This window comes from Rissa tridactyla, chromosome 3 (assembly GCF_028500815.1).
Source record: "Rissa tridactyla isolate bRisTri1 chromosome 3, bRisTri1.patW.cur.20221130, whole genome shotgun sequence".
Lineage (NCBI taxonomy): Eukaryota > Metazoa > Chordata > Aves > Charadriiformes > Laridae > Rissa > Rissa tridactyla.
The window spans coordinates 70,031,241-70,054,211 of NC_071468.1; the positions used below are offsets into that span (position 1 = coordinate 70,031,241).

The 22,971-nt window shown below is 37.4% G+C and overlaps 1 protein-coding gene across 19 annotated transcripts in view; it reads left to right on the top strand.

Annotated features, from left to right (window-relative positions):
- Window positions 1-22,971, top strand: part of TRDN (triadin) — a 236,903-nt gene that overhangs the window by 34,372 nt on the left and 179,560 nt on the right. For 18 of the 19 annotated variants that reach the window (XM_054194837.1, XM_054194845.1, XM_054194850.1 and 15 more), the window contains exons 2-5: window positions 3,997-4,206; window positions 11,231-11,272; window positions 17,819-17,956; window positions 19,831-19,857. In XM_054194837.1, coding sequence (XP_054050812.1) covers window positions 4,002-4,206; window positions 11,231-11,272; window positions 17,819-17,956; window positions 19,831-19,857 — 412 coding nt within the window. In that variant the 5' untranslated portion in view covers window positions 3,997-4,001. The remainder of the gene's footprint in view (window positions 1-3,996; window positions 4,207-11,230; window positions 11,273-17,818; window positions 17,957-19,830; window positions 19,858-22,971) is intronic. The other variant, XM_054194843.1, reaches the window with a different exon arrangement.

Here is a 22,971-nt window from a genome sequence, read left to right on the forward strand (position 1 = left end):
AACGCTGAAACCAGAGGAGTAGTAAGAATCTCAGAATTTGAGCTGTTTGGAATTTAGCAAATCAATCTGTTGACATAAAGGTGACATTTGTGACCTGATGGGGCAGTCCTGTGAGCATGAGAAATTGTGATGTGAAGTCAGAGGTATACATCCCCACAGTAATCTTTTTATAGAAATGTATATATAACTTTTTGAAGTTCCCATCCTCATTGAAAATCAATAGCAATCACAACCCAAAGTGCCAGGAGGCTCTAGTAGACATGTGGTTGTGGATTAAAATTGGATGGCTGAAATTGTAACAGCCTTCAGCTGCACCCTCCACTCCTGTGACGGATGTTTCCTCCCCCAAAATAGGGACAACTGATCTGCTCATGAATCTCCTGATCCACTGCAGTGTCCACTGCAGTGTTCATCTAAGTATCCTAAAGTAAACTTACTTGGATTCTGGTTGACTTAATGCAAACAGTGAAATTTGTCTTGGGAGAGAAAATGTGTATTATATGGGCAGCAAGAATGTCTGGAGAAGTTCAGGGATCTGATTTTAACCTGTTGCTGAAGGATCCCTGTCAATTTTACAAGTAAAAATTGATAGGCTTCATCAGGTGATTTCAAAGCACCAAAAGTACCTGTCTTTCTCATTCCCCTGCTGGTCAGCTGAGGCCTCACTGACCTCTCGGGCAGGAGCTTTGCTAACTCTGGCGTTTTTCTGAGAGAGAGGAGAATTGCTGCTGGTTGAATTGATTGAAACACTGCCCATGCGTAGGTCCCTTCTTATTCTACTGGTCTAGATGTGTGAATAGCATCACTGTAGGTTTGGAGAGGAGGTTAACACTGGTAGGAGATGGACAAAAAAGTACACAACAACTGGGGACTGCAAAGCAGGTACCAGGCACAGAAAAGCGTCAGGATAGGACCATGGGTACTGCAATAACAGAGTGGCTGTAGGGGGGAGGGCAATCATCTTGGTGTTATTGCCTCTTCTTTTTGAAGTCATGAAATTACAATGGTATCAATATACAATCCTCCTCACATGAGATTATGTATCAGCACACACTCTTCCTCGGGAGTCATCAAATAAACTCCTCCAGACAATTTTGTTTGTATTAGTAGCTAGGGACATAAAAATCTAATTTCTATTTTCAGTGGTTTAGGGCATCCTGTCTGGACTCCTCCAGGCAGTTCAGAAGTTACTGTCCTGTAGGCGATGCCTGCCAGTCCTGTGTGGATGCCTCTAATACCATAAAGCACCTATAACAACACTGGAGACCTTTCTTAGGCACCTGAATCGTACTGCAAGCAATCTGCCTCGGCAAAATCTAGCAGTATAGAAACATTTTTCTTAGCTTGACTTCCAGGAAAATTTGCATCAATAGCTGTATTTTACTGTATGACGTCCTGAGTTTTTAAAGGGAAATCTGACTTGGCTACATCAGCAGCCAAAAGCATGCAATAGATAACCTTCTAGCATACTTGATCTTTGTCTCTGCAGCATTGCTCGGATTGATAAATTGTGGGAAACCATTTTCTTCAGCAAAGACGACACATAGCAGTCTGAATTTGAAAAGTTAGGTATACTAAACAGGAAGGAACTATTTTTACTTTGAAGGGTAATTATATGTATATGTCTATATCCAGATACATACATAGAGTTTTAATTGCTTGTATTATAACTGTGCAAATATCTGCCATTAGTATGTCCTTGGAGGTATGCTGTGATACTAATCAGATTTGTCGAGATGAAACAGTACTTTCTATTCTCTCTTACACATCATAAACTCTGACTGATATCCCCAAGGGAAAAAAATGCATAATGTGTCATTTATGACCTGTTGCATGCGCAAATCACTTGCATTTTGTATGCAGTAGGGTAACAAAATGCTATTGATTCTGAATTTGACTTTAGGAAACTGATCTTTATTGCTAGCTGTCACTTGGCAGATTTTTTCTCCTGCTGTGAAATGTTTGATTCAAAATTTATGTTTGGAGAAATGGAAGCAGTGATGGTTTTATAATATATAAAAAAAAGAACATAAATTCTATCTTACTAGATAGACATTATTCATAAGCAGAATAAACATTCTATAAACAAGACTAAATTTCAAATAAGTACCAAAAAACATGTAATATGCCAATCTTGTTCTTATACAACACTGCTGTTGAGCAGAGCAGCTTTGTGGGGCTTGAAGCAAGGCACTGATCTGCAGAAGCAAGCTTAAAAGGTAGAGCTAAGGGAAGTACACACAAATGCAATGCACTACATAATAATTCAGGGTATGAATTTGAACACTCTACGGATATGGAAGATTAAGAGTTAGGGAACGTCTGATACCAGAATTGTCCTTCCCTGTTCTACAGATGTATGTGAGGTACATAAAGGTCATTTCAGTATCACTTTACAGTATTGTTCTCACTTTCTACAGAAAAAGAAACAAAATAAATATTGATTAGCATGAGGATTGGAAGACTTGTTATACCATCTTTTTTTTTAGGGAGAAATATATGTAAGTATGGGTAATATGAAGGATCTAATTCTTTGTTTATTTCTTTAAGAATATCAATATAGTGATTCTCAAATAGAGGCCACATACATGTTGTGATGGTAAATATCTGAAAGTCTTCAACAGCCTGATAACTTAGCTCTACCAATAAGTTTGCATGGCATATTTACCATTTTCTATGTGAAAAGTGAAACTAAATCTGTTTACCTTCTATAGAGCCGCTCTGTCACTTTCCTTATCTCCATCATCCTAGAAAATTGTCAGCTTTGTAGGTTGTACCAGCTGTGACAGAAGACAGGTGATCTCAGGGTGAAAAGCAAAGGTATGAGCAAACCAGGCATCACCTGATTTCTTGAAATTTCAAATCTCTGTGGGCAAGGGTCCCTGAAATCACTGACATTAATTTATGAGAGTTGGTATCATCAACCCTACCAGGAACATATGCAACATATCTTTTAATATTTTAAAAGTAACTTACAAGCAGATATTGTAAACTAAGGTAAGTGGAGGTACTGTGCTCTTCTACTGTTGTTGATTGTGGAGTTATGAATATTTTTGCTATTTTTATTGCATATACTGGAAAACAAATACCAACCAATATTGTTCAGGTTATCACTTTCTTTTGTGAGGAGGGCTAATATGAGAACTTTCAAATGTTGTCAGGTATCAGTCACCATAGTTTTGGTTTGTGTCCTGGATTAACATTTCTTAATGCTCCACAGAGAAGTAGATTAAGTCACTCCTGTTAACTGTCCATTAAACAGTCAATGTGTGTCAACTGTTTATTTAGCAAACATAGGTACTCACCTTCCTACCACCTTTTTAGTACCAAAGCTATGCTTTCTGGAATAAAGTCTGCTTTGGCACTGCAACTCTTGTTTTTTTAGGAGATTATTGCATTAAATAAAAAATGCCACAAAGGTAGGTATTTAAAAATCAGCTACAACACGCTTTGCAACTTATAAAGATACTGGACATGGAAATAATTTGTGTTTCTGTTAGACGAAATGGAGTATACACATTCCTATTGCCATTGAAATGTGTCCTTGACAGCGTAAGTCCAGCCAAACCTTGAGTGGCATAGACACATTAGCACCATTACAGTCAATGGAAGTACGCTTAATCATATCACCTGAGAATCTGGCCTACAGCCCGTAACAAGACAGTCCTTTGGAGAGTAATAATGTGTTATGCTTTCATCAATCACTCTTCTAGGTCTGTAAGCTATTCATGGCAGACTAAAAAATGTCTTATTACAATTAAAAAGGCCAGTAATGGCTATTTCACCATGTTTGCTCCCAAATCAACTTTACTAAAAGTCACCCCAGCTCAGGAAAAACTCCTTCCAGAAAGCAAAAGAGCCTCTCTTTCATAATGCAATATTTACATTTATTTGCAATATTCTGAGTACAGAAGGATTTCAAAACAACATTCATATTCTTGCTTTTTAAGCTCCAAATGTTACATTCTATTTCCTCTGCTTTGACTATTTGCCTAGGACGTATGTCTACAACCACGACGATAATAGATGGTAAGAACGGATCCATTCCCTCATCATCCATGAAAGTGGGCAAGAAATCAGTTACAGAAGACCTCGTGACAACGTTCAGCTCACCAGCGGCATGGCTTCTTGTTGTTGCTCTGATTGTTACCTGGTCGGCAGTAGCTATTGTAATGTTTGACTTGGTGGATTACAAAGCCTTTGCAGGTAAAATTCAGCTTATTCTGTTTGACGTCTTGTGTATTAAAATTTAAAAATTTATTAAGGAGTGTGTATTACGTAAATTTGCATGTCTCTCACCTTCTTGGAGCCAGCACAGTGTCTCTGATGAGTTTACCAAGAGAGGAGATACTGTGAGAAATGTCAGAACATATTAGTTTACACTTCATACATCTTTATAATTTAAATCTCTCCATTCTGCAGCCCATCCTCATCCTGGAAAATGTGTATGTTGACAGTAATATAATATGTATATAGGCATGTGTGGTCAGACTTTTTTTTTGTAACTTCTATATAAAAGTATTTCAAGAAAAATAACGTTAATTATTAATTCATATTTTCTGAAATATATTATAAAATCTTTAATAGTTGCCTTGAATCTTCTGACATCTGCTTACATAGTTCAATGACAAGAAAGAGGGTTTCTAAACATGCTAATCCTAAATTCATCTTCAAAAACCATAAGCACAGAAGACCAGTTTCTTAACATCAGCTAATTCACACCTTTGTCTTCAATAAGGCAATAATTCTAGCCTAGTTTAAGACTTGTCGAACTGACTGAACAAGATCAAGTTTTGGGGTACACATTTGTTACTGAGGGCAAAGATCAAAATGAAGTGTGTGGTACAAGGGCTGTGATCATGGTTGAGGAATGGGAAGAAAGAAATGGGGAATAAAAATTACCTCATTGCTACTTGATTTTTATGTCTTGTATCTGGCAATGATATACAATGGAAAATAAAATCAATTACCTATGTTTGTAAAGGGTGTGTAGCGTTCAGCAAGCCACTTCAGCAGCAAAACTTCTGTGAGGTAATCAGCCGTAATGACTGGGAAACATGTAAGTGAAGCAGAAAACAAATGAGTAGGGTCCTTTTCTTTCTTAAATAAGAATTCTAGATCTAAACTTATCACGTCTGTCACGATAATTAACTAGGAATTTACATTCAGGCTTCAGCCTTTTAATTCAAAACAAATTGAGTTGATGTTTCAAAGTTAATTTCCTGGACTTTATTAGTTTACTGATAAATCCATAGTTTTTTGTCCTGCTATATATCAATATTGATCTCAAGATTTACTTAAAAAGCTTTTGAGACATAGACAGAGCTTGAAAGAAACTGACCAATCCTGGATCAATGGATGACATAGAAACTGGAATTGTGGAGAAAATGTAACACAAACCTCACTAAAATGTTTTGCTTCTCATTTGTCTTTGTTTTCAAAAGGAATTCACTTAAGTCACAGCAACACGTAAAGTTCCTTTTGAGTGATCCTCCCAAAACAGGCATCAGATTTTAATTTGTACACAACACACTTAATGTTACAACACAGATGTAAACCAAGAGAGAGAAACCATATTCTGCTTTTGATTTTCCATATTAAATATAAATGAACCAGTCAATCAATCAAGTTCTTAATGTGTTTTTAATAAGCAGTCACAAACAAGGGCATAACTCGGGCAAAACTTCTAAAGTGATTCCTGAACTGACTTTCAGCTCACACATGCTTGATATACCTGTCAGGGTAATGTTAAGCAATGAGAATCTGTATTGGTACTGCAGACTGCAGGAAACTAAGCAGATGGAAATCTCATGTTCATGTTGTATTGGTTAAATGAGCTTAAATCCCAAAGGTGTTGACGGAAACCGGTATTTTCAGACCAGGTTGTAGAAATAAAAAAATGTGAAATTTAATCTGCAGGGTGAGTTCGTATTTTCTGGGGATCTCTGAGAGATGATACTTTAGTATTTCGAGTTCATGAATTCATTTATTTTCCTTACCAAAGTTATTTCTGTTCCTAAGTGATTAATTAAGCGAGCATTTAAATCAGGTCTCAGTGGTGAAATATTAGGAGAAGGAACGGCTTTGCTCCTTCAGACCAGGATGTATTAGTCTATTTTCTGTATTTACATAAATATAACAATGGCTACATTGCTCTTACCATGACCCCTGGGTTTCAACTCCTGAGCTCCTGCTCAGTGTGATTTTTCCAGGTGAAACCCACTGATTTATAAAAAATTCCATGGAAATAGCTGAAGATTTCACATAGGACCACCTGGCTGGTGTTCTTGATACCAGAATGATTTTCACCCTTCAACAGTTTAGCCCTTTGCCGCCAGCGGAGGTAATGCTGTCTTTATGTATAGAAAGAAGGATTTGGAGCATATTTTTAAGTGACTCTTTAAATCTAAAACCTAGTGATACTTCTCTTGGATTTGACACTGCTCTTTGAACAAGCTGAACCACATAAAAAAAGTGAATAGTTATTTTCGGGACTGTAAGTTTAGTTTTGCAAGCATGATTAAAATTAATTTCCTAGTGTTTAAATGTAAATTAAAGATGCGAAAGAAATTATATTCAACTGTATATTTTTTAATCTATAAAACACAGAATATTCAGTGTGTTTTTTCCTTAAATAACACTTACCTTCATAAGTCAGTGCTTTCAATTTCTTTCCCATTTCTCCACCTGAAGTTCCACGAAGTTCAAGTTCATAAAGTATGCATAGCATACGAATGAGGCAAGCTGAGAGCGCTGAACTCGGCTAGTCTAGGGAAGAGGAAACTGAGGGGTGACCGAAGAGCTGCCTGCAGCTTTTTGAAGGGCAGTTACAAAGATGACAGAGGACAAACAGTTACCAAGACGAAGACCTTGTTTTATCAGGTGATATAATGAGGGGGATATGGCCAGAAGTTGCTGCCTGAGAAGTTCATGTTGAACACTGGAGGTGGGGGGAAGTCTTTACCAGGAGGGCATTGCAGCACTGAAACAGGTTGCCTAGAGGGGTTGCAGATTCTGCATCCTTGGTAGTGTTCAATACTTGGCTAGATGGCCACGGCTGACTGGATCCAGTGTTGGCAACAGTCCTTCACTGAGAGGGATTGCACTAGATGAACTTTAGAGGTGCCTATTGATCAACATCTGCGTGATTGCAAGATTTCATTGAAACATCTGTTAGATTCATATAAGGTATTTAGGAAGCATCTAGCCAGGGATCTCAGTGGAGACGCAAAGGCAACTAAGGGGCGGATGCTCCCATCCTCTCATGTGAGGAATGGATCTGTGGACCTTTGTAGTCAGGATTTCACTCACTCGTTCATACAGGCAGTCCTGGTGATTTTTTGCTCCATAGCAGAACCGCTAGTAGTGACTGTACTGCACAGGGCTGACTGCAGCAGAAAACAAGAGAGGGCTGACCTAATAAATCAGGCTGGGAACTGTGTGACTGAGGAATATACACAGATTTGTTCCTCCTGATTACACTACAGAGCTGCTATCCTCTAAAGGAAGGGAAACACCCTGTATTATGAGTTTGCACCCTGAGCTTACACAGAGATTCATGGAGCTAAGTAGAAACACAACAGAATTGACCTCAGCAGACTAGGAAGACTCAAGCATTTTTTTCTTATTTGAACAATTAACAATTTTGCTGTCATTATCTTAAAGGCAAATAATGAAAAAAAACATGTAGAGTATTAATACCTGTATTTTATCTTATATATTCTTTTAATTTGTCAGTATAAACTTCACGTTGCCTCTATGATTAGAGAGTACCAACCCATAGATTTTGCTTCATGGTTACTATGGTTTCATGTTCTTTTAGAAGTAAACTATCAAGTTTGGGAGTTTTGACAATTTATACAAGATGAAATTTGTCCCAGGAATAACTATATGAAAATTAAGCGGTTTATTTCATCCCTAAATAGATGCAGTAAATTACTTTTTGGGGGAGCCCTCTCTATTCACTGTCTGAAAAGGAGCCTTTAGAACTGAGGGAGGCTGAGGGAGGATAACGCTAAGGTTTTAGATAGCTGAAGTTAGATGACATGAATTCAAGCTCCACTCATAGAGAGATTTAAGATATATTTTGTGGAATTTTACACATCCAGAATATGATTACCGTAAATTCTATAGTACTCTGTAGTATTCAGGAGGTGCTGGTTATGATAGAAAATATTGCAAGAGGACCCTGTGTTATGGGGTGCATGTGTAAAGCTCTGCCTCCTTGGTGGTTATGGGTCAATTTGTTCAGAGGTTAGAACAGAGATGGGATCTGCAAGTCAGCTTTGGCAGTGGAATTTGAGGAAAGCATAAGCCAAGAATTAGATCAGTGCTGAAAGATTCGCCCCTGTTCTATCTACCCAGAAGAAGGAAATTAAATTTTGCAGTGTTTTGCTTTAGTGTGTTATGTTCATTCCTTTGAGGAAAGAAATGAAAGCTTGCATTCCTATCATGTCGTGTTGTACAACTATAAACATGACTGAAATATTTTTAATGTGGTATGAAGGTGACATGCATTACAAAAGCCTGTTATAAGAAGCTATGAATCCCATGCAGTATGTAGAGTGTACGAACATGCAATAAGTAAAAAAAATGCTTTGGAAGATCTCTTATACATTCTCAGAATTTTCAGAAATTAAAAAAAATAATTAATTTTGGTTTGATGAATGCTTTGCAGCAGTTTGTTATTACTACCATCCTTTGTGGTAGAAAATACACCTTGTTAATTGGCTTCATAATTCATGAATGTATTTCACGCATTTCTTGTACACGTAACTGGATTATATATTTTAATTGGTAAATGTAACTAAATAATTTAAGATTATTTTAGTCCTAAAGATTGATTGCCCACAATTGCTAATGGGCTAATAAAGTGTTCAGAATTCCCTGCCATCTCTGTGACCAATTACAGCTAATTAACACCACCTTAATTTCAGCTCCAGAGTGTTCAATATTCAGAATAAATTGATAGTGATTTAGCCAGTCACCTAAAGGCCAGACTAAATCAAACCTAACGAAACCTCACCAAATCTATGAGGCCCGAAACTATCCACAAAATAATCTAAGTGAAAATATAGCACAGCCACACAACACGGTGAGCTTGCCACCTTATTGTGACTGCTTTCATAAAAGAAAAAAAGAGCAGGCTCTTTGTTGAGGATAATTCAGTTTGCTCAACCATAAAGAGGCTTTTCAGAGACCTGCAGCAAAGGCAGATCTCTGAGGAGGTAATGCCTGTCAATGACAGGAACAGGGAGCAAATAGGATATGTAGGCACGGAGCTCCCAGCTCCACAACAAGCAGCAGGGATTCCAGTCAGATATTCTCTTTAATGCTTTTTTTTTTCTTTTTTTTTTTCTTCCTTTTTAAGTTAATGGCAAAACGTCTGGCCAAATTGTCGTGGAGTTTCTCTCATCAGCTTCTGACTAACACAGTCTGAAGTCACCATTTCCCTGCCTTAGCTTGTGGTCTCTTCTATTATTGTCTTGTAGCCACAGAAAGCTTTTGGCTGGCCCTGGGTAGTCAGGATGATATACCTATTAATATCCTCCAGCAAAGGAAAACAAACAAACAAAAAATTAGAATCCATATGTTCAGAAGACAAAAGACACAAGAAGGTAGACACTTCAAACAGCTTGTACTCTATAATTGACACACAGACATTTGTTTTCCCAGTCACCTGCATGATAAATCTGTAAGGTGCAAAATCTCTCAGGTGCAGAGTGTTTGTTTTGTCATTAAGAGAAGTGGAAGTCCGCAAAATATGGCTATGCTACTGGCTTTATTTCAGTGGGGGTTTTTTGCAAGTTAATCATTATTAGGAATATATACATTCATTTTTTCTCCAGGAATGATCATGCTATAGTCATTCTATGGCATGTTTACTGGCTCGTGTTTACTGGAAAATTTTAAGAACTGCGAAGAGTGCACCTATATTTACTCTTGCATTTTAGGCCAGTATATTTGCCAGTTTTAAAACTGATAATACTTTTACACTTATTCAGGATTAATTTCTGGCTTAGTTTAAAGCACCAGCAAACTTAACAGAATGAATCATGAAATACCTCTAGTGCAAGAGGTATTTCACAGTCTTACCAAATTGAAATAATTGGTAAAATCTTTTCCATACCTGCAAAACCCTAGATAAATCTCCCACAGAACAAAGGAGTGGGACGTAAAAAAGGTGTTGGCCCTTGCTGTGCTCACTATGGAACTCATCAAAACAGTGCTATAGTCTTTTGAAATACAATTTTTACTGTATTTACAGGTGTCATTCCAGAGCATGAATAAACAGCTTACGCATTTCAAAGTTCTTAATGAAATCCTTAATTGAATTATACGGGACTTTCACTAGTGTATCCAAAACCTACAAAACAAATTTTTTTTCACTGTCTTCCATAATGATAAAAACAATTAAAGAGATTTAAACACAATTCCAGTTTAAAGAAGGGCTGCCTAGATGACATCTTCCCGTGTTTCACTCTGCAACAAATCATACCGCTGAGTTATAAACCCCTAGAAAATGAGTTTATACTGGAAAGAATGACAGTCTATGAAGTACTGCGGTGCTGCGAGTATTGCGTTCATCCCAAATGGTCTAGCATATACAAGATGATAAATTGTGATAGATCAAGCTTCATGAGGTCATGAAGTTGAAAATATGAAATTTCAGAAACTGTATTAATAAGGAAGGATCTAAGAAAAGAAATAAGTCTTGCACGCTTAAGTGCGCTTCCTTCATGGGGTACAAAACACAAACCAACTTGCTGGCCCATAATGGTATCTGTGAAATTTCTAATTATAAATGAACAAACAAAACCAGTAATTCATTTCAGTAACAATTGCAGTGATGTAATTTTTTGGTTATTTCCTGTTGAAGAAATCAAAATAGTTCAACTAGAATAAACTGTATGTAATATATTCTTTTCAGCAATAGAATATGTTTGTAACTTGGGAAAATACCTGTGCCTTATTTAACCGTGTTTTTACATTGCTCTGATTCATACTGTATTACCTTCCACGTACAGAGTATTGTTTTTCTTTTTAATGAACTGCAATTTCTGCTTTGTAACAGCAGCCCCACAGAGATGAAATAACTCCTCACTTCACTCCGTAACTGCTTCCTTTAGTCAAGCGACAGCTGAGGATGTTCGTTATTGCTAACGGTGTTTCTTCCTCTTTTTCTATTGGCCTTTCTGGGGTTGGTTCATCCTGTTGCCATCCGCTATAGCCACCTATTCACAACATTGCGATGATCCCTGTTTACCACCTGGTAAAGACATTCTGCCTGCAGTGTTCTGAATACGCGTGGGGGTCTGCTGGCCGGTGATAACCAAGCATGGGCACGAGCAGAGTGCCAAGGACGCGGCAGCACTGCTTCTCTGCTAACCCCAACTCTGGCTGGCTGGGGCTGCAAAGCTCATTGCAATGGCCTCCTCCCGATTTTCACATCGTGCTTGAAATAGATCCGTCAGCTCAGACACCCTCACTCAGGAGATTCCCAGGAAATGGTGGCAAGCTGGGAGATACTTGTTTTACCCTCATAAATGCCCTTTAAAAATGCCACTGTACAATTATTTAACAGCACTGCCTTTTTAATCTGAAGTTAAGATCTGTGTTTTTCATCAGGTAATCAAATCCTTGGAATGAGAAAAAACAAAGCTTCAAATTGTTTTAGATGAAATAACTGGCTTTTTCAGAACACACCACCTAATTAGGATCTGATCCATCAAATCAGAAGCCTTTCAGCTGATATCAAATCAAATTATATAAATTACACATAAAGCCCATCCTAAACCTACATTCTTGTCCATGTGTATGGCTATATCAAAAGTACCTGAAATTATTTGATACTTTGTGAAATTCTTTCTAAATTTTGGCAAGTAGATTCTAGCTATAACTACTTTGTGCTCATTTTGGGTAAAATACCTTTGTCCACTTTCAGGTGAGGTTTTCTCTTTGGACTTGACTTCAATATAATTGTCTAAGGCTGATATTAGAAAGAGCCAGGGAAGATTTATACTACAGACTGTAGTCTTCATATCTACAGTTTAACTACCTATAAAATGGAAATTGCTGGGTAATGTTGAGTCTGAGTTTTCTTTGGCACTGTTTTTGTACTTATAACTCAATACACTTATAATTTAAAATTAAATTATTATGTTTATACTTATAATTCAATGATACCCACCAAAGTTTGTTCTGATGCTTAGTGCTGTACGCATGACAAAAATGTGAGTCTGTAAAACAGGGAGATAAGACCTAAGGACACCTATGCTGATAGACTAGAATATTAATAATGGAAGACTTTATGTGTGTATTGAGTTTTGTATGATGTTAGATCCTACTCTTCAGAAGACCGCAGAGTAGAAACAAACTACTATTTTATAATAATATCAAATCTTAAAAATACATAAAATTTCAAACAAAAATGCAGGTCTCTATATTTCTGACATAATATTCTACGAAAACTAGGATATGTTTTATTATCACAAATTAGTGGTAGGCTTTTGTATTTTATCAAACATGACAGAAATTCTCTATCTTCATCAGCTGCACCTTGTCAGTATCAATGAATTAGATTATATCTCGTAGATCAATCTTTACACCAGATAATTACCGTCATTTGTAATTTAATTGCATTCAATTCACTGGAGTCAAAATATGTAATTGATGAAAATCCAACAATTATTAAGTAATTCATTGCAATTCATTAAAAAAACCCAACCAACTTTAAAATAGGTTGAACTCTGAGTATATATTTAACTATTTGACAAGCAGAAAAGATTGATAAGAGACTACATTCCTGGCAGAATTATTAAGACTGGGATAATGACTGAAGTGATTTGCACAGATAAATCAATTAGTCACTTTTTGTTGTGCACTTCACAGGAATAAATGACACAGACCATGAAACATAACCAAATTTGCTTGAGGCACTACAACAAATCATACCATGTGATTAATCAATTCCTATTTCCAAAAGCCACTGTTAAAGGACCCATTATCAGTCCTGATGAAAAAAAGGTTTATTCTGTTCACAAAATACCACAAGTTCACTGAAGGTGAAGTGACTTTGTCACTTTAAGAAAATTATTTTCTGTTCCATGAACATACCTAATGGTGACTGAAGAATTCAGAAGTTTGTCATTGGTTGATTTCAAAGAATTGTGTTGAATGTGAGTTATTAATTACCGTTAAAGGTACAAATTCTATTTTCAAATCAATTGAAGTTAAAATTGTGAGTCAAGGACAGTTCAAAACTGAAGAAATTAGTTGGTCAGAATTCCTGTTCTCACATTTTGAACCAAATTACTGTTTCTGTATCAATAATGCTGGAGAGCTACAAAGAATTACAGCAGTTAAATTTTGATGTAATGATCATGAAAGCCAGTTTCAAAATACATAGGGAGTTTACAGAAGTGTTTAATACCTCTAACACACCTGAAATTATTTCTTAAAGAATTATTTTAACTAAATTTGATTATGTCTAGTAAAGAAAATCCCAAAAAGTTTCCCATTTTTCTTGCAGATATCTACAATAGATAACAAACATTTTCCAACCGAATTCAGCTGAGTTTTCCTACAATAAGATTTTGTTGAAAGGTAGTATACAAAGTCCTTCAATCTGACTGTGATTCTTTATCTGTCAGCTTTAAATCCTCCAAGTTTCATCATTTGCCAGAAAGTTCTGGAATTTGCTATAGCAAAGCATTGTTGCTGGTGCCAGTGCTGTTTTGGAATACAAGTAATCTGTCAAGTTGAATAGTCATATTGACCTGGAATTAATTATGAATGTAAAGTTACAAATCTAAGTGCTTAGCCAAAGTGTACAATCACAAGAAGGATTTAAATATGACACAGCGCCACTAATGTGCTCCATGTCATATACCTCAGTCACATGAAAATAAGGTGTCATGTCCATGCTAATTTTTCAGGCTTCCTTTCCTTCCTAGACAATGAAAAGAGATGGGCATCTTTGGAAATTAATTCATATAATAAATTCATAAAAGGTGTCAGAGGAAGGTGAGAGGCTTGCTTTCTGAAGGTCACAATATATCTTTTTGCATTGGCTTTTGAAGGAGTCCAGAAACCACCAGGAGTTCAACACCTGGCTTTCAGGTGCATTTGGCTAAATAGGATAATCCAAACTTAAGCTGTGATTAAATGAAATGCCATACTGTCAACAAAAGGTCTTCAATACTAATTGCATGTTTCATGCCTGAGCTTAACCTGCTGAGTAACCGTTCGCTTCCTTTCCCCTCCGTCCTACTTTGACAGACATTTAGTATCTTTCCTCTATATTATCTAAGAGGAACAATTGGCTTGGTCCCTATTTACAAGTTCAGCAAAAGGTAGAACTTCACAGCCTGTATCTATCTGATAAATACTCTGTATTCATAAAGGCTTTTTACATTTTAAATTCAAGATCCTGCCCCTGTTACTCCCAGCACAAGATGATATATGATATATCATCTATTAATTCTAGTTTATCGCTATAGGTTAGTTAAAAAATATATATTGCATACTATATAACATATGCTAGCAAGAGAAGTATATTGTGAGCTTAGTTTTAAAATAATTTGTGTTCTAAGGTCTGCCAAGAAATGAAAAGTCAGCTAATCCAGTCTGAATGTGTTGAATCCAAGACTATTCTAAAAGGATTCATCATACTGTTCCCTTGCTGGACTTCCGTAAATAAATATCATAATCTAAATTACATCAAAAGATAAAGATCAAACTTTGTGATGAAAATCTGCATTCTCTCAGCTTTACTCTTGAAGCAAGAGTATGCAAATCCTCTGGAAATGGTTATCTTTCTTTGCATGTGCGTGAGGCAAATGGCATCTTTCTCTCTACTTGTTACCCCGTGCATTGCTTTGTTTCCCTTGTTTCTTGTGTGTTTTGTTCTACTAGGGCAAGAACCCACGATTGTAAAAGAGAGCTAAAAGCACTGATTTAATCAAGTAGTAATTTTCACTTCAGCATTCTCTGGTGTGGTGTTCCTAAGCATTTTAGGATACATTTTTACTGTTAGCACTACTTTTTAAAAATGTAGGGAATACAACAAAAGTTAAACAGAAGATCTATGCACAAGGAGACAACTTTCCAGGCCTGTGTCACTTGCATCAGGCCGCAAGCGGACCTCGCAGTATCTGTTTGTATACAAAATTTAATTTTTCAACTACCACTAAAGTGTCCTCTACACAGCCCCAAACTGATTTCTCTAAACTTTTTATGTTAAACAGGATTTCCAACTTGGGCCTGTTAGTGTAGGCGTGACTGGAGAATTTCGCCTCTGGACACTTACAATATCTAATCCCTTTTCATAGTTTGCTATGAAGTTGTGATGAATTAAAGACCAGGATATGACGTTGAGAGCTCTGATTCATCAGCAAAGATGGCTTGCCTTGGGGTGGTTGGAATAATTTCCTCTGCTCTTGATCTTGTTCTTCTCTGAGCATATCCCTTGCCTGCCTGGGGGGACAGCTCTGCTACCTGCGAAGCAGTTCTTGAACTGCTAGTTGATAGACCAGTATACTAAAATAAATCTACACCAATTCTTGTTTAGCATACAGCTGTAGTCCCTGCGGTTGTAAAAGCCTGTGGCTGGAAAAGCAACTGAGCCACCCCTAAGCAACCAGTGGGTAAAGGGTGGGTGGGTAGCCAGAGTGGAAATCAAGGCAGCTGTCCGAAGTTAAACCATCCCTGCTTGTGAATCAAAACCTCAGTTCTGCTAAGATCCCTCTGGCCATATCCATTCTATTCGTCCACTTGGACTCCTCAGCATCTCTAGACTGGAATGAAATGCAAGTAACGTCAAGGGTCAGGTTGCAGATTTACTTTTTAATAGCCTAGATATAGGTATTCATTCTCCTGGTAAACACTGAGAAGAGTATTTGTGGCAAATCAGTTGAAAAAATAATGTAAACATCTCAGTGCATGAGGCCAATGCAAACAAATAAATGCCTTATAATAATAAAAGTAAATATTCCCTGTTATACTTCTCGGTCTTTCTGAACACAATAGTGCACACAATAGTACACTGAATGAGATCATGCATATTTATTAGAAATTATGTCATTTCATCATGGCACTCGATTAATTTATTTGCCTGTGCCTGTGCCTGTGCCTGATTGTTCAGTAACATATCTCTATATAATACAATCTTCAAAAAAATGTTAACCAAAATATTTCTTTGGTTTACATTATTTATAAGCAGATGCAAAACAATAGAAAATCAGCCTGTTCTTTTCTGTTTCAGGTTAATTAATTAGAAATAAAAGGAACTATTTAGTGATGCATTTAAATTTCAGATAAAGTTACCAGTATATTTCATTACAGCACTTTAAAAAATAACTGTTCATACTGCTGTCATAGAAGAAGTTGCTTCAAGCCTGCACTTTGCCTGTCCTTGTAACCTGGAAGTCCATGCAAGACTACTTCTGATTACTGCTAAGACTTGGCTTGTGAGTCAGAACACTGCAACCAGAAGTAGTTCTGAAGAGACTTGTGTTTAACTTCCTACTAAAATATTTGCATACAGAAAGACAGTGGTAAACAGAGATATGGTTCCCATTTTGATACTGTTAAATTCAGTGTATATATTTCTTTTGAAACTCCTAGGAACAAGACTAGGCCAACAACTGAAATCGTATTTGTGATCTGCCTCCAATTGTCTACATTTGTGGGAAAGCATCACACAGATAGGTCAACCATTCAGTCTGCCGTTTCAAGTACAGTGACCAGTAACACAGACTGAGGGAGAGCCGTCCCTCTTCCTAAGCAGTGTTTGCTACAGATTTCAAGAAAGTAGAAGTCTGCTGGACAGAAAGGTCAGAAGAAATACTCTGTCAGAGGCTAAAAAGTTCCACTGAAATACTATGTCAGCATAAACAGAGTACGGAGAAATCTGGTGAAATTACAATTGGAAAAGCCTTTAAGGGAATACTTGTATTACCCACTGATGGTTGCTCTCCCTGGGTGTGGATGCACTGGGGAGCAGGGGCCTTACTTCCATTAGAGGTCCCAGGAAAGTGGAAAACATTAAACTACACAGCTTCCTTGTCTGCCGGCTTACTTGCTTACAGGAGCAGTAAGACAAGAACTAGTTAAATATGCAGATAGATGTGCACAAGCATATGTGAAAGAAATGCTACCTGTTTGAAAGTAGCTGTCTCCGTGTCACAATTTGGACTTTACATTCCCCTTCATTCTGGACTCAGGTTTATTTTGGCCCAAGTTTACACAGCGGCCGCCTTCCCATCCTTTACATGTACTTCATGACCTGTCTGTGTGGTTAAGCCAGGGCTCAGCAATTCCCTCAGCTAGGACTTGTGTAAGGGATGGGGCACAAGGGAGACGTGACATGAGGAGCGGGACATGAAGAGCAGTGAATCCTAAGCAGCCATCAAGAGGCAGAGGACCTGGGCCAGAGAAAAAAAGTGGTCTGAAAGGAAGGGATTATCTAAAAAGGATGAATATTAGGTAGAATCAAATCTGTATTTTTCCTTTGCCCAACCAAGCCTCAGAAAAAGAGTTGGAACTTGGAGCCCAGTATCAGATCAAATTATCCACTGGGTCCTTAATCACTCTGCAAACAGCAAGTACAGTAGGATACAGTTTATACCAGTCTTGCACAGGAAGGAGAGCTGTCCTCAGACCCTTGAATAATAAATATTAACATTCACAATCTTTGTTTCTGTTAAAGGAGGTAGTATAATTAGCCCTGTGTAAAATGAAGATTAATTTTAATCACTGAAGGAGGTTTTTATTATTTTTTTTTTCAAACCGCTTTTGTTTTAAACTCTGCACTCAGGAAGATCTGTTAACAAGCTCAGCACAGAACCACTGAGAATCATTCATGAGACATTGGAAGAATCCACTGATTGGCTTTATGGCTTTATTTCTTTTCTGTCTGACATCGTATGGAGTGATGATGATGACAATGATGAAGGTATTTGTAATGTAAAGACTTCTGTAACTGCTCTAACTGCTGTTTTACATGCATTATGTTGGCTTCCTCAGCTTTTAACCTCACAGACAAGAAGGTCAAACAAAACGAAAAGTGAACGTTGTTGCTAATAAAGCATCTACTGGCTATTCCAATCAGTAAATTGGTCTCTTTGTTAGCTTTCATCTCGTGTTTAATGTAGCATTACAGAAAAGCTGTCAGAATTAAATATTACCATTAGTACATCTTGAAGTAAAGAGCGTTAATTTATACAAGACTTCAAAGTGGCAACCAAAATATGCGTCAGGATATTGCTTCAGAGAATGGCAATAGCTATTTTGTTTTAATCAGCAAGAATCTGAAGAACCTCAGTAAATACACAAGATGGAACAAGAAACTCAGAACTTTTTTATTTGATATATTGATGACAGGACAATCTATTGGGGAAAAAAAAAAAGGAAAGAAAAAATAGCATTTTGACAGAACTAAAGGACTTTTGGATAGCATATTGCAAATAATTCCGTTTACTATAAATTTTGGTTCTGCCATTATAGTAACATACTTCATCTGATGTCATCCAATAAATGAAAGTAAACTGCTAACATTTCAAGTTTGGAAATAACTGTCCTTCTGTTATAAAAAAAAGTATTTCCCTGTGATGAGCAGAGCAGTAGTGGATCATCATGTCACATCATATTGGTCATTGTGACAAGCAGTGAGTGTAGGAGTGACATCTTCATTTCACGGTAGTTTGTTTTATATTCTGTTTTGCTATACCAGAATATAATTAAAAAGCAACGTGTACTGAAACTGGCTTCTACCTGTTTGTTCATAAACTTGAGATATTATCAAATTTCTACCTTTTGAACGTGTGCATGAGCTTTTTATATCAGCACCATATATGAATACTAATAGATAGGCTGCTACATGTGAGTCTGTGAACTGGGCATCCTATTCTGAGATATGATTTGCAACCAGCAGAAAGCCAGTCTCTCATATGGTTGAAAAACAGAAAAGGTGAAATATGGAGAGCTTGCTAAAATTTGAAAAGTGTTCATTTTTACCGTTTCATAGCTCCCAAAACACCTGCAAGCTCTCAAATACTTGAGTGGGTAAGTGTTAATGCAAGTAGGACATACAAAAATTCAAGATCTGAATGCTCACTAAGAAATATTTGTAACCCTCAGCCCCACCAGCCTTTAGTCCAAGTGGAATTTCATCAATATCTACCAGGAGTGTGAAAAGGCAGTAGGCAACTTACTGCATTATGGCATAAAAAGTAAGTGCGTGTGAACTCCCTGCCCATCGTGCGCTGCAGTCAGCGCAGCTGAGGCTGCACGCTTGCCACACTCGTTCAGGCTGACTCCTTCAAATTCCATGTCCTACGTGGAGGTGGAATAACACCTTGCAGCACAATCAAGTGCTCATTGTTCCACTGAAATTGAGTATTTTTTGACTTGGACTTCAATGGAAGTGTTGCTAGATTTACAACATTGCTAGCCTGCATATACATTTTATTATTTGGAGCTAAAACGGAACCGCTGGGCCTTTTGTTGAAACATGGAAGCGTGCATAAAATCAAGCAAATTGTAAATTGTAGTCACAAGCTAACATTCAGAAGCACAAACACAGATTTGAACGTTTCCTTGGTTACTACTGCACATTGAATCTACCCCAGACCCAGGAAAAACTCTATGGTAAGACAGATATGCTATGAAAAATCCAAAATCTCAGAATAGAGTGCTTGCCATTTAGCATATAAAGAATAGAATTATTTTTTTTTTTTAATTAAAATGAGCCAAGACAAGAAAAAATGTGATTTTTTTTTTTATGATGATATCCCTTCTCTGACGTTTTGTTGTTTTCTCTTGGTTTAGGTGAAGTGGAACCTTCCCTGAAAAAAGGTTGGTCAGTTGCCTTACTATAGAGGGCAAATATTGTGCAACCGTTTTAAGAATTAACTAGCATATCTGTGACATAGATTCTGTAATTAGTTACTTGTCAGTCTACTAACCATGTTAGTTGTGTTTTAACAAACTCATTAAATAAGAAACTAGAGTAATAATACTTGCTGTTCTGTTTGCTGCTCTGTGAGAATTCTTGACTCTTTCGTTATCACCCAGAAAATCTGAAAAATGTTCATAAAAAAGCAATAGAATTACAGAAATATTATTTGTACCCCTGTCTTGTGTGTGGGACTCCTATTCATGCCAATATGAGTTCTACGTATGTCTGGGTATAGATAATATTAAGAAATAATAATATATAAAGAATATTTAATGAGAAATAATGGTGAGGTGTTATAAAAGCATTTTATCTTGTGCCAATGCAGAACCCTAAAATAAGGACTACTTCTGAATCTTCTGAAAAAATTACTTAGTTATCATTGAATTTTTAAAGCAGACAAGTGAAGCGAGTAGGGTTTATAATATAAATCTTTTCAGACATGAAAATTGTTATGCTGAAACATAAAACTTAAGTTCAACTTCTATTAAATCAGAATGAAAATGTATGAGAAGGCTTGAGATATTGGTGATAGGATGTAAAGCTTTTCAAAACTAGGATGTGGTTTTTTTCTCCAAATAGAGCACAGCTTGATAATAACAAGCCGTGCAACCAGCCCTCTGTGGTCTGAATTTGGTATCCATCAAATTCTTAATAGGTAAATGCCCATATTGAAGAATCTATCAACCCAGTTGGTGCTGAGATTACAATCCAGTTTTCTCTGAAGTTAATTGGAACTGGATCAGGTTTCTATTTAACGACACGTTTTGTCAGTCTCAATAGGGCATCCAAGGAATTAATAGGCTTGAAGACAAGAACCATTCATCTTCCTGTGGATGATCCTTCATGTGAGGATTGAAGAAAACTTATAGACAGCATAGGAAAACATTTAATCTCTTTACTCCACCAGTAAGAATCACAAAAGGTTCAGCATTGCCCTGTCTCCTCTCCCAAAGGGAGAAATGCGTCGTTAATTTTACAGTGGGTGCAGAGTCTGAAGCTGTAGCACATTGTAGGCAGGGATGCCACGTATATGGGTGGAAGGTGTCTACTCACCATGGACCAGTGTAGCTGACCAGGCTGGGAGTACTGTGAAGGTACTTCACTGCTGGGAAGTCTTCATCCATAAAAACATTATGAACAACACTATGCTCAGCATTGCAATCCCTGCTTCTTTGGAAATCGGTGACATGCTCATGCCTTGCACTTTGCATTGGGACACTAGGCTGTAGAAATAGAATTCAGAGAAGCCATCAAAAGAAGCCTGAAGCTGCTTAAATTAGTCAGTTGGAAGTGATGAGATGATTGTTCGGACCTGAAAGTCCTCCATCCAAGGAGCTGAGTATTTAACTGCCATCTTGAAATGTTTTCCTTAGTATTCAAAGTTCGCAGCCCTGCTCTGGAGATAAATGCCTGATAGTCTTCTATCTTTGGTGTGAAGGAAATGGACAAGGAGATGGTGATTCCTCTAGAGCTGGTATCTTACAGGGCAACTCAGCCACACAAATGTGAAAAGGCACAAATTCAAACATGCTTCATCTGCCTGAGCAGTAAAACAGATTTTGAGTGGGCTTTTCCACTTCCTGGATGTGTGCTCAAGATCTTTCTCTCTGTCTTTCAGAGGATAAGGAGTCCCATCCTTTCCTCCCTGCAGAAAGTTGTTTCTTGACTGGAAGAGTTAAAGAAAGTGGTCTAAGACCCTTTCTGGGTATAGCTGTAAGCTTTCACATAGCAACATCCTCAGATGACTTGTTACCATCTTCAGATGACTGGAGGTCTCCATTTCATCCTGGCAGCTACGATCTGGCCTTGATTATATTTAATTTTGTCACCTCTTTTTCTGGGCTACAGAAATGCAACACATGTGGCCTGAAGCCACCGACTGGTCCCTTAGAAATGCCAGAGCAGAGTATTGCGCGTGTCTACTCAGTGACAGGCAGCCGTGAGATCCTCAGAGCCGTTACTGTCCCTCTTTGCAGACTTCTCTTAAAATTGTGTAAACATCAAGGAGCTGAATTGCCTGGGTCTAAGCCTATATAGAAGTTTTCTGAGAGCTCTGTGATAAAGCCTAGCGTCAACAGCTTTTCTGCTTCGGCGCAGTGAGATTCACTCCCGGGGCTAAAGCTCATGAGCGCAGAAGGCAAAACCCTGGTAGGAGAGGAGAGGGCTCCAGACGAGCATATGTGGGTAGCACTCTCACAGACATCACAATCTGTTCCTCTGAGCACAAGGTGCACATCTCTTTGAGTAGCTTTTCCTAACTAATGTGTGCTGTCATGTCTATGGTCCAGAAATGAGAGTTCCAGAAGAAAAGCTTGCTAAAACAAAACAAGACATTGCACCCGTGATTTTTCCCGCATGGCTGCTGTTAGGGCTGGACCCAAAGGAGGACCATCTATACAAATTTGAAGGCTTTTTGGGTATCAAAATATTAGCAGTTAGATCCGCAAAATCAGAACCAAATTTTTAGGCTATGTAGCATTCCCTGCTTTCATTTAAAGGACCATTTCTGCATCAAAGTCCCTTCCACTCTGCGCAGCATTGTTATCTATAGCTTTGTGAAATTTCCTTCTTAAGGTGACTCTTCTTATGCTTGTGGCATTTGAACACCCTAAACAAAAAAAATGATCCAGTGAGATTGTGCAGTACACTACTGCCACCTCCAGAAGATGAATAGTTTGACTTTTTGCACATATTTAGAGGAAATCTCAATCTAATTGCACCCTGGAAATATGCATTGCGATTGCTGTGCCTAATTTTTAAGTATTTGTATTGGACCTAACCCACAGCTATTGTGGTATTCATTAATAGGCTGAGAGGCTTTGAAAAATCTCCATACCTATTTTTGGTGTATGGACAAACCTTCAATCTTTTGCTTTGTTGACTAGCAGATTTTATGACTGCTAAAATGTTAGCAAAAAATTTACTTTATAATGGAATATAGTAAAAGTAACTGAAAAAAAAAGAAGATTGCTAGTACCACAATACAGGTACATATTGGAAAAAAATCAAGG